The sequence below is a fragment of the Schistocerca nitens genome, chromosome 1 (assembly GCF_023898315.1).
Source record: "Schistocerca nitens isolate TAMUIC-IGC-003100 chromosome 1, iqSchNite1.1, whole genome shotgun sequence".
NCBI classification, from domain to species: domain Eukaryota; kingdom Metazoa; phylum Arthropoda; class Insecta; order Orthoptera; family Acrididae; genus Schistocerca; species Schistocerca nitens.
In genome coordinates, this window is record NC_064614.1 from 842511800 (window position 1) to 842527733 (window position 15934).

The following is a 15934-nucleotide window of genomic DNA, read 5'->3' on the forward strand; positions in this document are numbered from 1 at the left end:
TTACACATGCGTGGAAGTGTATAATTACGCTGCCACAACCGTGGCGTTGAGGGGACCCTGCCGCTAGAAAAAAAAATGGAGAGAAAAATGGAAAGTTTTTAAAACAATCGACAGTCTTTTCCCATATTAAAACAATCAATGTTAGTTATGTAATTTATCAACTGAAGACATGAAGTCTGTAAATGAGTCCTCAATCATTTTATTTTTGGCACTTTTATTTTTACAAGTCCGTCTTTATCACACAGATTCCTTTACACTTTATTACCGGCTTCGGCTTACCGCCATCTTCACATCGTTAAAATATTCTGATAGAAAATCATCGTCAAGTTAAATATGTGAGTACATGGTTAGTTATGTAAGTCATATTATTATAAAGTAATGTGTATCATTAGTCAGCTTCGCTGGCGCACGACACTGTGTTCAATCTGTCTATGTACTCATAAGTGAAATTAGGAGTAACATGTGTAATTAAAGATGACAGATACGTTGAATCTAATAGAATCTTTGTACGTTCAATGAAGATAGTCTTTGTGTATTTTATTGAAAGCTAAGACTGTTAGCGACCGGACACAAGCGAGTATCAGTCAAGTCATACATACTCTTTTGGCTTCTGTCGAAAAATCTACGTGTGACAGCCACCGCTACGGTGTCTTCTTAGGGTGAACAGTTAATGCTTTTTGTCTGAGACAACGAGATACAAATTGGCGTAAAAAGTCGTCTGCTAGAGATACTTACTACTGCACATTACTGATAACCGAAATGAAACACGGCATTAAACAATGAAGATTATAGTGTCAGTCGTATGGTGCACAAGATCATTTGATGGCCAGCCCACATTCTATCGACCTTACCAGTTCAGTTCTTGGCAGACGAGATTTCAAAAATATGTAGTCGCATAATACTCGGAGTGAGGGTACAAATTGTACTGGTACGAAGATGAGAGCTGACTCATTCTATTTAATGAAATGTACGCTGGAGCAACAATTTCAAAACACATTTTACTGTTTGTACGGCACTTGTTTAAAAAACAAATCACTTGGTTTTCTAACAATAATAGAGCCAAATTTTTTTAATTCGTCTATAATAATCAAAAATTGTTATAAAAGTGCATTATTTCTTATGGTACTTGTACGGAAAACGTATGTTTCAAGACACCATGATGGCACACATGAATAGTCGAATACTGTCTGTTCATACGATTGTAGAGATCACTTGGCATGGAAACTTCATAGGAATACATATAATTTCTAGTACTCCGATTTTTCTGTAATTTATATAACTTATGTTTCTTCATCACCAACTGCCTCTGACAAACATTGGTAAACAGTCCGGATAACTGGTTTGCTACATCAATTTACCCTGAATGTAACTGCAGTGTCCAAGTTCTCCACGGTCATTAAATATGTGTGCCCGTGAGAATTCATGTTATGTGTCCGCAGAAAGGCTGTGTTTCGAGTTGCACAGACTAGCGGAACTCAGATGTTAGTTGATTGGTTTCTTTCTGACTGCCTTCGATGTTCCGTGCTGTTCCTGCGTTTCATCGATTTCTTAAGAGGTTGCTGAATGGGTATGTTGCTCTCCAGTCACGTTGTCTCAACTGATGCTAGGTAATGACGTGGGCCGTTGCAAAAACAGCTGTACTGTTAAGAACTGCGTCACATTGCGCTATGTTGTTTATTCCAAGATGATGTGCGGAAAGTAGTCGCTCTACAATTAAGGAAATCTCCAGTGATAACAGCAGAAGAGTAACTAGATAGGGACGCCCACGGAAGTGGACCCAAGGCTATGGCGTCCCTGGACAAAATGAATAAGGAAACCGAAGCAAAATATAAACAGGAATTAAAAGAGCGAAAAATAGTATAATCGATTAATCAAGAAAAATGGTCTTTTGTTATGTTAAAATAATGGAGGATCGTTTTGGAAATCGTTCTGACGTAAAGGAAAGCGAATTATTTACCTCCCTCGTCTAGGTAAAAAATCAGTCTGGATTAGGATACAAACACCAGTTAATTGAATATATAGAATGAGAGGAACCAGTTGTCAGCAAGTGTTGAGGGCCAGACTACGAAGGCGCATTCATCATGGGTGGCGTATGCAAAAAATTATCAACTTACAGTTTAAATTTAGTCCTTGAAAGATATTTAGAGGCTAAGAAGCTAATCAAGAAACAGCCAGTATTTCGAAACAGAACCTACCCACGTATTTCGAAACAGAACCTACAACTTTTTGTCACGTGCGCCAGGATTTACAAACTTGTTCCGTCAGTGCTACCAATGTAACGCTAAAGAGGCCTAATCCAATACGTTATTGGCAGATAATCAACCATCTATACATTTCTGATTGAAATTCTTAAGACATCTAACAAATATACTTCGTTAGAGTACGAAATGTAATGAACAAAACGTAGCAATAGGCCTTAAAAACATAATCTTACCCTTTTTAGATTCAATATAAAGCACTAGAAAGTGTTATACAGCACCTAAGGCCTTTCAGTCTCAGAGAAGAACTGTGCTGTCAGAAATAAGGGTGGAACATTGAAGTTCAACGTCCCATCGACGTCGTGGTCATTAGAGACGGAGTTGAAGAGGAAGGATGGGTAAGGAAATCGGTTAAAAAGGAATCATCCCGACACTATCCTGAAGCGATTTGGGAGAAAATCACGGAAAACTTCCATCCGATTGGGTGGACGAGGATATGAATCGCAGAGTTCTGGACCGTGAGTCTAGTGCCTTACCACTGCAACATACCTGTATTGCCCGGTTGCTCTCAGAAGCAGCCATCACCAAAGAATCACACGACAAACTACTTCAAGAAATTTTCAATATACTCAGTGTAAACAGACGAATTAAAGCAATGGAGAAACTTGTTGTAAACTCTGCGAGGAGAAGAAGCAGATGGAACCCGTAACTAGACTTCAAAGTAACCCATTTCTGCCCGGTGATTGACAATATTTACTCGCAACTAAATACCTGGTTTTAAGGAATGATGTACGTTACAGAACAGAGTTGTAAAACTACTGAAAACTACCATAGGCTATCAAAAGTAAGCGTAGACTACGGTAATTTTCATAGTAGTTTTGGTCAGTTCTAGTTGCACCTGCAATACCTGTATGTTAGAGGTGTTGCATAGCTATCGTACGTTACTGTATAACGATCGCTTTCTTCACAGGAGTGATCCGTGTCATACTAAATTCCCCTAATAACCGGAAGCAGTAAACCGTCTAGAAACTGCTTGAAGTTACGAAAGGGCTGCGTAACGTAAAAAAACATTTTTATTCTGTAGAGTTATTCTCCCGTATGTTTCTTAAAAATAAACAGCATTTATAGCAGAATTGAACTTGTCAATGTTTAAAACAGATTTTATTCGATAATTGTTGCTTTATAACTTCAAACAGAGGCATGTTGCAATTAAAATAAAGACAGCAATACAGATTAATCATATACCGCTAGGAAACTCGAAAAGAAAAGAAAAAATTAAAAAAAGACAAAGCAAAAATATATGAAACAGAGTTTCAGTACTTCATCGAACTTTTATAAAACTTGTTTCTTTTATTCATAAACAGCTTTCACGTTTATTAGTAATAACAGGGAACTCTTGTCCTTGATCATGATGAAGAACGCTCTATTGAGCACAAAATAGCAACAATAATGATATATCCAGAATGAGATTTTCACTCTGCAGCGGAGGGAGTGTGCGCTGATATGAAACTTCCTGGGAGATTAAAACTGTGTGCCGGACCGCGACTCGAACTCGGGACCTTTGCCTTTCGCGGGCAAGTGCTCTACCGGCTGAGCTACCCAAACACGACTCACGCCCCGTTTATCCGAGGCAAAGCTAAAGGAAGGAATCTTTGTCGGACCAGACATTAGAAAACTAATGACAGATCCCAACTTAGTGGACAAATTGGAAACAAAAGAAAAGGGGGCATGGACATCTTATAAATTAGTTGTTACCGGTTTCCTAGGAAACAAAAGAGATCCAAACTACAAGACAATCGTCGCAGACATGCTCGACAACTTTAAGAAGCTGAGCTGTAACATGAGCATTAACATTCATTTTCTCCACTCACATCTTGACTACTTCCCTGCAAACCTTGGCGACGTAAGTGAACAGCAGGGCGGAAGATTCGACCAAGACATCAAAGAAATGGAAAGAAGATATCAAGGAAGATGGAACGTCAACATTATAGTGGACTACTGCTGAATCATAAAAAGAGATGATCCTCAACGAGTCCACAGCCTGAAAAGCAATAAAAGAAGCTTAGACAGAAATCGAAAGCGTTATTATAAGGACTTATGAGCTTAAAGAGAAATGGAACTGTACTGGAAATGTAGTTTAGAACATGATTTATAAATAAAATAAAATTATATAACTTTGGAAAAAATGTGATTAATTGCTTAAATTTTGTTATTATACCCAAAAATACTCCCTTTTTGTGAGAAAACCTGACTTGACAGAAAAAAATGGATTGCATTTTTGAAATCAGCGCTGAAAAGTACATAGAAGTCAGTTACCAAATTTCAAACAACTTTCAAAAAATATTTTTTTGCAGACCTGTGTAATCAAATGGCGACGTTTTATGGTTTAAATGATTTTCATGTATTCAAGCGTGACGATGCTTTACATCTTATCCTTTTAAGTGAGTATAAAATGGGCTAAAGTATTTCAAAACATGTTGTAAGGACCAAATAAATGTTTTAAATCTAGCAACTGAAGCGTTTTATTTTCAAGAAAGGCAATCCACCAGATAGTCGTCTTCATAAAAAAAATTATTTTAAAATAATTTACATTTGCAACTGCACCCCCTTTTCTTTTCACTACGCCCTCCTTCTGCCCCTAGATCCAAAAGAGTAGTCCCCTACACAGTACTTTCTTCCATGTTCGTCATGTTTCACATGAACTGCAAGCTCGTGCAAAACTACAGTGCTAGATTACAAACCTGTTGTCTACGACAATGCCTTGGCCAAAATAATATACAGTATACAACGTAAACATTGTTGTGAACTTTCGAAATGCTTCCTGCCTTAGCGTAACAGTTTTTATTGGAGTTCAGGTGCTACTTACATTGACAGTCGGGAAAAAATGGGTCTATCGCGATGTGAATAAAATTTTTTGCTAGACATACCGTGTTTTCAACAAAAACCCAAACTTTGCACTTGATTTAAGCGGTTGAAATTTCATTTTGAATTAAAACAACAACGTAGCTCGATACAGCCCATCTTCTACACTAGAAATTCACTTCAAACTAATTTACGATCGCTGTTGGACTTGTAGGGTTTTGAAACGGTCCTGATGAAGATGTAGGAGTACAAATTTATGAAATACCACTAAATATTGGTTTTCCGAGAGCAATTGCCATTTCGCACATGCAAGAATGAGGCAAAGCTCATTTAAGTAACTTTTATTTTATGAGCTTTTGCTGTGTTGAAAATTACATGGACTGATAACGTAAGGAATATGGATATTCTGTGCAGATCGGAGAGAAAAGGAATATTTGGAAAACACTGACAAGGATAAGGGACGGGATGATAGGATATCTCTTAAGGCATCAAGAAATGAATTCCTTGGTACTAGAGGGAGTTGTAAAGGAAAACGGAGATTAAAATACGTCCAGCAAATAACTGAGGATGTAGTCTGCAAGTACTACTCAAAGTGAACCAGAAAAAGAAAAGGAAAGAAAGAAATAAATGTTTCTGGGCCTAACGTTTCGTCTCCTAATGTTGGAGACGTTATCAGATGCTATAAAACTCAGCACTTTCACCCTTAAAAAAGCTCCGCAAGCTGAACTGTTTTATGATTTGAATAATGAAATACTGCAGCAGCTATGTACCGGATGCTTACAATTAAACTGACAAGGGGAGGCCGCCAATTGTGAAATTCAGATTCGATTCATACTGCGCATAATAAAAGCTCACGGCCAGAGGTGTAATGTGGAAAAGCACCAAGACGCACTTCTCAGCCGTTGTCGAGAAAATCGACAGTTAAAAGAAACCGCTGCGGTGAAATACTCTCTACGATTAATAATTTTCTACACCGTCGTGGTGCAGCGGTAAGCGGTCGGATTCGTAATCCGAAGGTCGCCGGATCGATTGTCGCGCCATGCTACCTTTTTTTTAAGTATTTGTTTTTTGTAATTCATATATATATATATATATATATATATATATATATATATATATATATATAATTCCCGGCAATCAGTTGCAACAATTATGCATATAATAAGTTGTTGAAAGTCGTTTGTCGTGGAAAAACTGGCGACTTCGAACATCATTATGTTTTCCGCAAACAAAGTTGTATTTCACAAATGTTATTAATTATCTTCATAATGTTAATCACGTATAGTTAACGGAAGACGTAGAAACGATATTCCGAAACGAATACGTATAGCGTAAGTCAAACGTTCGAATTAGAATAGAGACCCCACGAACACAACACTTGCTGTGGCAGGTATGAAATATAAACTCCGTTACTCGCTCGTTACACTTGAAGTACAGATGTTGAATGGGCCGAAACGAGCCGCCGCATAACAGCGTAGTTACCTGCTAACTTCGAAAGAAGGTAGATGCGGTCCCTAGCGCAACTTATAACATCGTCGAAAATCAGTGCGGACGGGAGAGCTTTGGTACACCCTGTTAAACAAACGGAAAAATGGAGGCGGTACAATTGGAGAGCGATCCGCCTTCACCAACATGCATAAGCAATTCATTAATCGAAGGTCGCCGGTTCGAATCTCGCGCCATGCAGTTTCTTTTATTACAAAAAACTAATAATAAAAGAAACTGCATGGCGCGAGATTCGAATCGGCGACCTTCGAATTACGAACCCGAGCGCTTACCGCTGCGCCACGGCGCTGTAGAGAATTATTAATCGTAGAGAGTATTTCACCGCAACGGTGTCTTTTAACTGTCGATTTTCTCGACAACGGCTGAGAAGTGCGTCTTGGTGCTTTGCCACATTACACCTGTGGCCATGAGCTTTTATTATGCGCAGTATGAATCGAATCTGAATTTCACAATTGGCGGCCTCCCCTTGTGAGTGTTCAGAATTGTGCAGTAAGGGCTCTACACTTCGCAGGACGCTGAAACATCATGGGTGTGTTCATTAATCTGTACACTCGTGGAGTAAATTGAAAAAAATTTATAGTTCTACTTTCTGCCAGAGGTGAAAACATGGTGCTGTAAGCAGTCTGAATGTGTTGTGGGTAGGGCTGCCATCCGTCCCGGTACATCGGGACCGTCATCGTTACAGACCTTCTTGTCCCGACATCCCAACAAGACTCAATTTTGTCCCGATTTTGTAAAATCCTGCTACGAGCTTGAATCAAGTACTGAATTTACGCCGTCTGTTAGCGCAACCCGTAAATGCACCCTCAGTTAGTTTTATTTATGTCAACAAGTTTATGTTGACACGGTCGTCTCGCAGATGCGGTTGCATGTATTAGACATAATGAACTTTCTAGACTCTGAGAATCTCATCAGCAGAAACCAGCACGGTTTTAGGAAACAGCCCTCTTTGTGCATGATATACAGCAGGCTCTAAATACAGGCTCCCAGGTTGATGCCATATTCCTCGTCTTTCGAAAGGCGTTCGACTCAGTTCTACACAATCGCTTGTTCCAAAAAGTGCGCGCTTACGGTCAAACCGACGACATACGAGGGTTGGAACTTAAATAGTGGCAACTATTTATCCACAACCGATACAAAAGAGTTACATTTTTGCAGCTGTTACTGTCCTTCAAAGTAGTCACCAGCGTTGTGTAGAACCCGTTGTGAGCAATGTGGAAGGCGTAGTATACCGTTAGCAGAGCCTGTTCTGTTGATGGTGCGAATGGAGAGGTCTAAAATTATGGCAATGCTCATGTACGGCTGTGATGGTGTTATCCTAACACATTGCGTTCGGCCACGTCAGACCGTCAACGCACAGTATTACTGTTCGTTTTTGGAGCATCACCTGCAACCAGCTTCGCGAAAGAAGCGGCGACACTTTCTGCGCAACCCGCCCATCATTTTGCACGACAATGCGCGGACTCATACAGCGCAAGCTGTGGCTGCTCTATTCGGTCGATGGGACTGGGAAGCACTGTACCATCTACCATACTCCCCGGGCTTAAATCCTTTTGACTTTGATTTGATTCCGAAGATGAAGGAACCACTTCGTGGCATTCGCTTCAGAACTGTTCCAGAGACTCGACAGGCAGTAGACTGCTCCATTCGCACCATCAACAGAACAGGCTCTGCTAACGGTATACTACGCCTTCCACATTGCTGGCAACGGGTTCTACACAACGCTGGAGACTACTTTGAAGGACAGTAACAGCTGCAAACACGTAACTCTTTTGTATCGGTTGTGAATAAATAGTTGTCACTATTTAAGTTCCAACCCTGCGGTTGGATAGAAGGTTTTGTAACAGACAGAGAGCAGTATGTCGTGCTGAATGGGAAGACTTCAACAGAAACAAGCGTAACATCAGGTGTGCCCCAGGGCAGCGTAATAAGTCCGCTGGTTTTTGCAATTTACTTAAACGCTACGGTTGATGGTACTGACACCGGCATTAGATTGTTTCCCGATGATGTTGTAGTCTACAGGAAAGTACTGTCACATGAAAGTTGTGAACAAATCAATGAGGATTTGCAGAAAATAAATGCGTGGTGTAATGACTGGCTGTTATCTCTCAATATTAGTAAGTGTAACCTACTGCGTATAACAAGGCAAAAATCCCCATTAATGTACGAGTACAAAATAAATGCCCAGTCTTTGGAAGAGGTATCATCCGTCAAGTGTCTGGGTGTGACTATTCGAACTGATCTCAAATGGAATTATCAGATTACACAAGTAACGGGTAAGGGGAACTCTAGATTGCGGTCTATTGGTAGAATCCTGAAGCGATGCAGTCCTTCAGCAAAGTAAATTGCTTAGAATACGTTAGTTCGTCCAGGCTTAGAGTATTATTCGTCTGTGTGTGACCCTTACCAGTTGGGTCTGATTCAAGAAACTGAGAAGTTCCAAAGAACAGCGGCAAGATTCGTGGTTGGTACATTTAGCCATCGCGAGAGCGTTACAAATCTCAAAGAAATTTTGAAGTGGGACACATTTGCAGATAGACGACGCGCTAAACGGAAGGGGCTGCTCACTAAATTCCGAAATCCAATCTTCGTCGAGGATGTAGAGTATATTTTACTACCACCAACTTTCAAATCGCGCAATGTTCACCATTCAAAGATAAGGGAAATCAGAGCGCGTACTGAGGCGCTAAGACAATCGTTTATCCCTCGCGCGATCCGCGAGTGGAACAGAGGGGGGGGAATATGACCTTGGTGCGAGTAGTTCCCTCCGCCACACACCGCTTGGTGGCTAGCAGAGTATATATGTAGATGTATATGTAGATGTAGATTCAAGCACCTTCTAAATATAGGTCCATTGTCCGAGAAAATACCAAATTTCTCCAGTAGTGCGGGGCTGGAACTGTTTAAGCAGCGCCACGTGGAATTATCAAGCAGTTCCCATTTGATTAACGATCTGATAAGATAGTTATTTCTAAACGTAATACGAACAACGAGTGCAGGTTAGTAATATTTAAAGTGTGTACGGCGGGCATATATGGCGTTAAGTGTTTAATGACGTTGGGACGGAACGTCACATAAATTGACATTTCGAGAAGAATTAAAAGGGTTTTTTGTGTGTTAAAAATTGGTGACGTGTGAACCATAAATTATTGAAAGACTGCGTTCGTGCACGCGCTGAATATCAAATATTAAGAAGTGCAGTTTATTATCTGCAAAGCTCGCAAACAGCGATGCGTTTAACAAATAGCCTTTTGTTTATAGTATCTGTGTAATGTAGATGAAGAAGAAAGATAATTTTTTTTGGGTTAGACTTTTTCCTAGCTTGTTTCGTCTAACGGAAGGCCGCCATTGTATCACAATCTGATATTTAATGTAAGTCTGTCTGTAAGTTATCAGAATATATATCCAGTTGTTATCAGCAGGTGTTGGTTATTGAAGTAGTGAGCACCTCCCATAATAGCCACCATTAATTGTAATTAATAACTCTATATTAGAACTTCGTGTTGTGGGGAGCTCTCTTTCATTAGCAGCATTTGGTCGGCCATTAAGCTGACGATATTTTTTAGTTAGAAATTCAGTCTGTTATATTAAATGTAAATGCGGGACACTTCTCTATTTTGATGTTTTAATAGTTTCAAAGCTAGTGAAGTAAAGACAAAACCCATTCCTTAATGTTTTCGTACTGAGTGAGTTCAGTATGTTTAAGATTGGCCGCTTAACGGCAGATGAGATTCTCGTCAGTGTTTGCCTTGCAGATAAAGAATAGTAAATACAGAAAAATATTCCGTTTAATAAGCATAAAAAATATCTCAGTTTCTTTGTGAAGTTGGTACATAAACGACCAGTATCCCCTGAGAACCACATTAATCATTACAGTTTGTGTAAAATCATGCATATTTTCTCTCCATAATAGCAGCGCTCACGCGAACTATCTGTTAGAAGGCGGTGAGTCGCGCGCTGTGTATAAAATATTATTTCGTGCGTTCTTCGGAATAGCCGATGTCCGTACGTATGTTATCGTAGTATTGAGTTATTTCTGAGTCTCATGCTAGCCCACAAATAATATTGCAGTATTCAGTATTTATTTTTTTGATTTATCACTGCATATATAGAATTTAACAAAACTCCCAATCCCGAGTACCACGATAACGTGTACTTCGATGATTAAAGTATTATTTTTGGTTAATTACCGTCTAATGAAATTATAACAGCTTACGCGTAAGGATGGAAAGAGAAAAGTGTCACCTTTCGAACGGTTACACGAAAGAGTGGTCTTTTGCCAAGAAAGGACTTACGGATCAATAAGAGTTGCATCACATTTGTAGCTGTTTCATCTCAGAAACTCACAGAGGTAAGGCACATATGAGGCATCACATTTCTACGAAGGATCATACAATACATTCGAGGCAACATCGGCATCAAAGGCTAATTTTACATTCGTGATTAAAAAAGGTAGCCAAGAAGTAACGCTAGTTACTGCTGCAAAACTGACAAAAGTTCACAAAGTTGTCAAGTATCATCAATCCTTCAATTCTCTTGACTGTACCGTTAAGCTGAATATCTTGAATCCAAAGAAATCGACTGCCGCCAGGGTCTGTGGAATCAATCTTACAGTGCCAGTTTAGCTACAAGCTGACTTGCGGAGTTTTATAAATACGTAAAAGGGAAAAAAGATTGCTGAAAAATGCGAAATTTTCCGAAAATGTGGTGTACCAACTACTTCTGCCGTAACAAGTTCCATATAATGTGATCTCAATAAAAAGTAATTGTGTTTAGTAAATTAATATCTCAGAGGGTCCCGACGAGGCCTCAGCTAGATGTGGCAACCCTAATGGTGTGGGTGCAGTCAGTAACGGAAAGGTAAGAGTTACAAGTGACAGCTTTATGCAAATACAGTAATCCATACAACAAATGTAACATCTCTGACTGTATCCAAGCTCTCTGTGAAGCGTTAGTGTCATAATATGTTTGTAATATATTTTAATTTCACACACAAACAGTGTCAGTGATTGTTTGCACGTGTGTGGATTTCTGTGTAATGGCACAGTACCTCGAATAACATACACAAATATATTAATTTCTAAGATTAGCCGACTGTCTGTGGGAGACGATGTGGGGGAGACGCTTTTTTGAGTTGCGTGTGGGTGGGGTGGCGGTAGAGATGTAGGAGGGGAAGAGGACCTCACTTCACTTACCTGTTTCACGGCCACGATGACTGTACTTACGCCCCTGTACGCCTATATCTTGCTTCAATTCCTTTTATTCACTGTCCAGGTCTCAGAATCAAAGGTCAGGATAGGTGTATAGAAAGGTCAATACATCATGTTTGCCTCCTATGACGTATCTTTATTCCACACAAAGCTCATGAGTGTTAGCTTATGAAGGAAAACATTCCTGTAGAACATTCATTGTTCTCTCTCAATGACAGAACTAATCGTCAACAATGCAGACTACAATGCGCTAGTGACAATGTTTTAGTGTGTGTGTGTGTGTGTGTGTGTGTGTGTGTGTGTGTTCTCTTGGACTACAACAACAACTACAATGTGTTGTTCAGTAGATAATCTGAAATACAAAATTGTGTGGCTTCCATGTCCATGTGTTAAGGAATTTCCTGGTAGCCTCGTCTCGAGATTTTCAGTCAATAATTTAATGATTTTTCTGACGATGGCGCGACAGGAACATACACTCTGCATCGCAGACGAAACCCGACAAGCAAAAAGTTAGATCTTCTGAAACTCTGATAACTAAACACGATGAGATTTTTTTAGCTCTAACCAGCGTACTATATAGAGGCGTTTTAATATACCATGTCGGCACACATTGCATGCTCCACCTCTTGAGGCAGAAGTATTGTAATCAACAATATTTAGACTATTACAAATAGTTAAATATACGAGGTGTTCTCTACATTAAGCCAGTTTGGAGAGATATATTTTTACAAGGATTTGGGGAACTAACAAGTGATTTACTCCTCTTACTGTTACTGTTACCAATTTATTTCAGCCTCGCAGCAGTTAGCCATCAGTCGTATAAGTCAGAAACAATGCGGGAACCAAGTGCAGCAAACATCATCTGACGTGAATCAAAAGTAAACATGAGCTATATACAACACAGAACCTGGTCATTATCATTCACGAATATTATACCACCTTAACCAATAAATAGATTTAAAAAAATCTTATTTCTGGTAACGTATCAATAGCGAACACAAATGTGTCTGATACATCCTGGAAGATTAAAACTGTGTGCCAGACCGAGACTCGGTCCCGAGTTCGAGTCTCGGTCCGGCACGTAGTTTCGATCTGCCAGGAAGTTTCATATCAGCTCACACTCCGCTGTAGAGTGAAAATCTCATTCCGGAAACATATATGTCTCTTCACAGTGACCACAATTTTTATCTGAAAAGCACAATACGTCTGAAACACGACGCAAGAAAAAACAATAAACTGTTATTTTGTGGTTGTACATGTAGTTTATTAAGAACTTGAACTCACAGTAAAATTTACAATGGCTAAATCGTATCAATTCTACAGCGAGATATTATCTATTCAAAGAGGCTAATAATGTTGCATCAGTTCGTTAAAGGATACAGATCCAAACTCAAGGAGGTTTCAGTCCAACCATAAAATTGAAGATTTTCAAGACACACGACGTTGTAATGCTTTCCTTTGCTGCTGAAAGTTTCATAAAATGAAATTCACCCACTACAAATCAGGATGCAATAAGAGATGGAAAACAGTCTAGATGACTTTATGGTCAGTATCATACACTTGCATTAATATCTTCGAAACGATGACTACAGACGTTAATAATACATATATTTCAATATAATTTCAAAGTGAAAAAGCTTAAAAACGATATTAGATACCAGGTGTATAATGCTCGCAATTTTAGTTTAGTTTACACAAATGGATGAGCGCTTCCGACATGTATCTCTGAAAACAATTCTATGTTCGTCTCAGTACAGCTCCTTGAAGGACTCCACGCCCCTCCCCCTTCCCAAAACGTCTACGCTAAATAATCTCGCTTCAACGTGCAGATAGAAAACAGTCTCGAATGTGCTTTGACAGTCCCTGTGAGAAGTTGAAAGTGTAACAGCATTTTTACGCATGAATTCTACTGCCCCCACGGAACAGAGGCGATTGGTAGGAACCGCCTGAACGCCGAAAGCCCCCCCGTCCGGCTCAGAAGAATTTGTTGAGCGTGTCCACCATCTTCTTGGGCTCCGTCGTGGGCGCGAACCTGGCCACTGGATTGCCGTCGCGGTCGACTACAAACTTGGTGAAGTTCCACTTGATGAAGTTGCCCAGTGTCCCCGGCTGCTTGTTCTTCAGGAATTTCCATAGGGGATGAGCATTGTCACCATTGACCTCCACCTGCACAAGCGAACAGAAGGTAAACACAACACTGTGCCTTTAAACTCTGCCCAGCATTGTAATTAGACACGAACACACCGTTATGATAATTTTTTTAGAACATAGAGGAAAAAAATTCTCCATCTTAAAGGGGTTAGAACGTCAAACGGGCCGACTTGGAGCAGGAGATGCACCACAGGACATTCTGATTTCCACTGTCTATACTTTTACAAATAAATTCATTAAACTTTATCAACATGACCATGATGGATTCAGGATTCATTCTCATAGCAGTGGAAGTTCAGAAATAAAACAAAGTAAATTTTTTTTACATTTGAAATTTCTTCATTTTTTCACTTACTATTGGCTGCATTTGTTGCTGTAGGTACACTTCTCTTCAGAAATAAGAGAGATTCTTCGATGAATTTTGCACAGAATACAAACCATACTTACGGGTGTGTGATACTCTAGAATTATTTTTAATTTATGAAAAATGAATGAGATGTTACATTTTAAACTTCATGTTCAGAAAAAAAACTCAAATTTTATAGTTAATTATCTCAATTTTTACTACAGTTTTTAAAAGGTTTGGAAAATTCTAGAGTTTCATACACCTGTAAGTATGGTTTGCATGCTGCGCAAAATTCATCGAAGAATCTCTCTTACTTATGAAGAAGAGTGTACCTACAGCAACAAATGCAGCCAATAGTATGTGAAAAAAATGATGAAATTTCACATGCAAAAAAATTTATTTTGTTATGTTTCTGAACTTCCACTGCTATGAGAGTGAATCCTGAATCCTTACAGGTCATGCCGACAAAGTTTTATGAATTTATGTGTAAAAGTATAGACAGTGGAAATTAAAATGTCCTGTGGTGCCTCTCCTGCTCCAAGTCGGCCCGTTTGATGTCCTAACCCGCTTAAGTCTAAATTACTTTGAATTTTGCAGGTCGCCCAGTCACTCTTATTATTATCTAGAAATTTTGTTTAAAAATTGTCTTACATTGTTCACAGTGACAGCTGCTGTGTAAGAGCACAAGAGCAGTTGAACACCCTAACTTTTGACAACTTGCGGATTTATTGGTTATTTTCTTTGAATGCTGTTAAACGTAACATAGGTGCTACATTCTGAAAGATAGGGCACTTAAATCTACCGCGCTACTGCTGCCCTATACTCCGTGAAACTTGGCATCAGAGTGGCGAGCACACCTCCAGTTGTGCACGTTTTAAGGAGCTTCTGCGCGTGCGTAATTCGCGTGACGTAATTGACTTATGGGCCAAATACATACGCATTTGATGAACAACGTGCACGGTTCACGATGTGCACAGCTAGCCCTTGCCACTCAACTAGAAGTTTACGTCAGTGCACCTAGGTGGTAGCACATTGCGCCAGTATTTACCCCCATTCGCTCAGCATGAATCCTGCTAGGAGATAGCACACTTCTCAGATACGCTAATTCACACATTACATAGTAAAATAAGATCGAATGTCAGTATATGTCAGAGTTGTACTGGCGGGTTTCTGAATGAGTTATATTAAGCTATGAATTGTACCATACAGTAATCCATTTGAGGCGCTGAGTATCATAACGACCCAAACACATCACCATCGATTGTGGCATTTATTCATGCTTCTGAATCTATTGATCTTATGGAGAATCACGTTTAACTGTGCTGTAGGCCCACAATGTATATATGAAAATTCACGAAAAGCTGTGTCACTGGTTTCTGTGATATTTACTTAAATGTGGGATCAACGGCAGTGTGCCTTAGGCCCTTTTTGGGCCTCAGCACCTCACTTGTGCTCAAGCCAAGTGACCATGTTGGTACACATTACTACTTGAGTTTAATCATTTCCACAAACGGCACTTCGTGTTTGGAGTTGGTTGTTTACTGTGCAGGAATCGGCTTTCGTGTGCAGTGTAAACATGAACTATGCTAAATCTATTTTAAATGCTAACAGAAAAGTAAAGCTGTGAGGACGGGTCGTGAACCGTGCTTGGGTAGCTCAGT

General features: G+C 39.6%; 1 protein-coding gene across 1 annotated transcript in view; it reads right to left on the reverse strand.

Annotated features, from left to right (window-relative positions):
* Nucleotides 1-13300: 13300 nt before the first annotated feature.
* LOC126263181 (glutathione peroxidase-like) overlaps nt 13301-15934 on the reverse strand; it is a 34994-nt gene continuing 32360 nt past the window's right edge. The window contains exon 4 of the mRNA XM_049960239.1: nt 13301-13942. Coding sequence (XP_049816196.1) covers nt 13751-13942 — 192 coding nt within the window. The 3' untranslated portion in view covers nt 13301-13750. The remainder of the gene's footprint in view (nt 13943-15934) is intronic.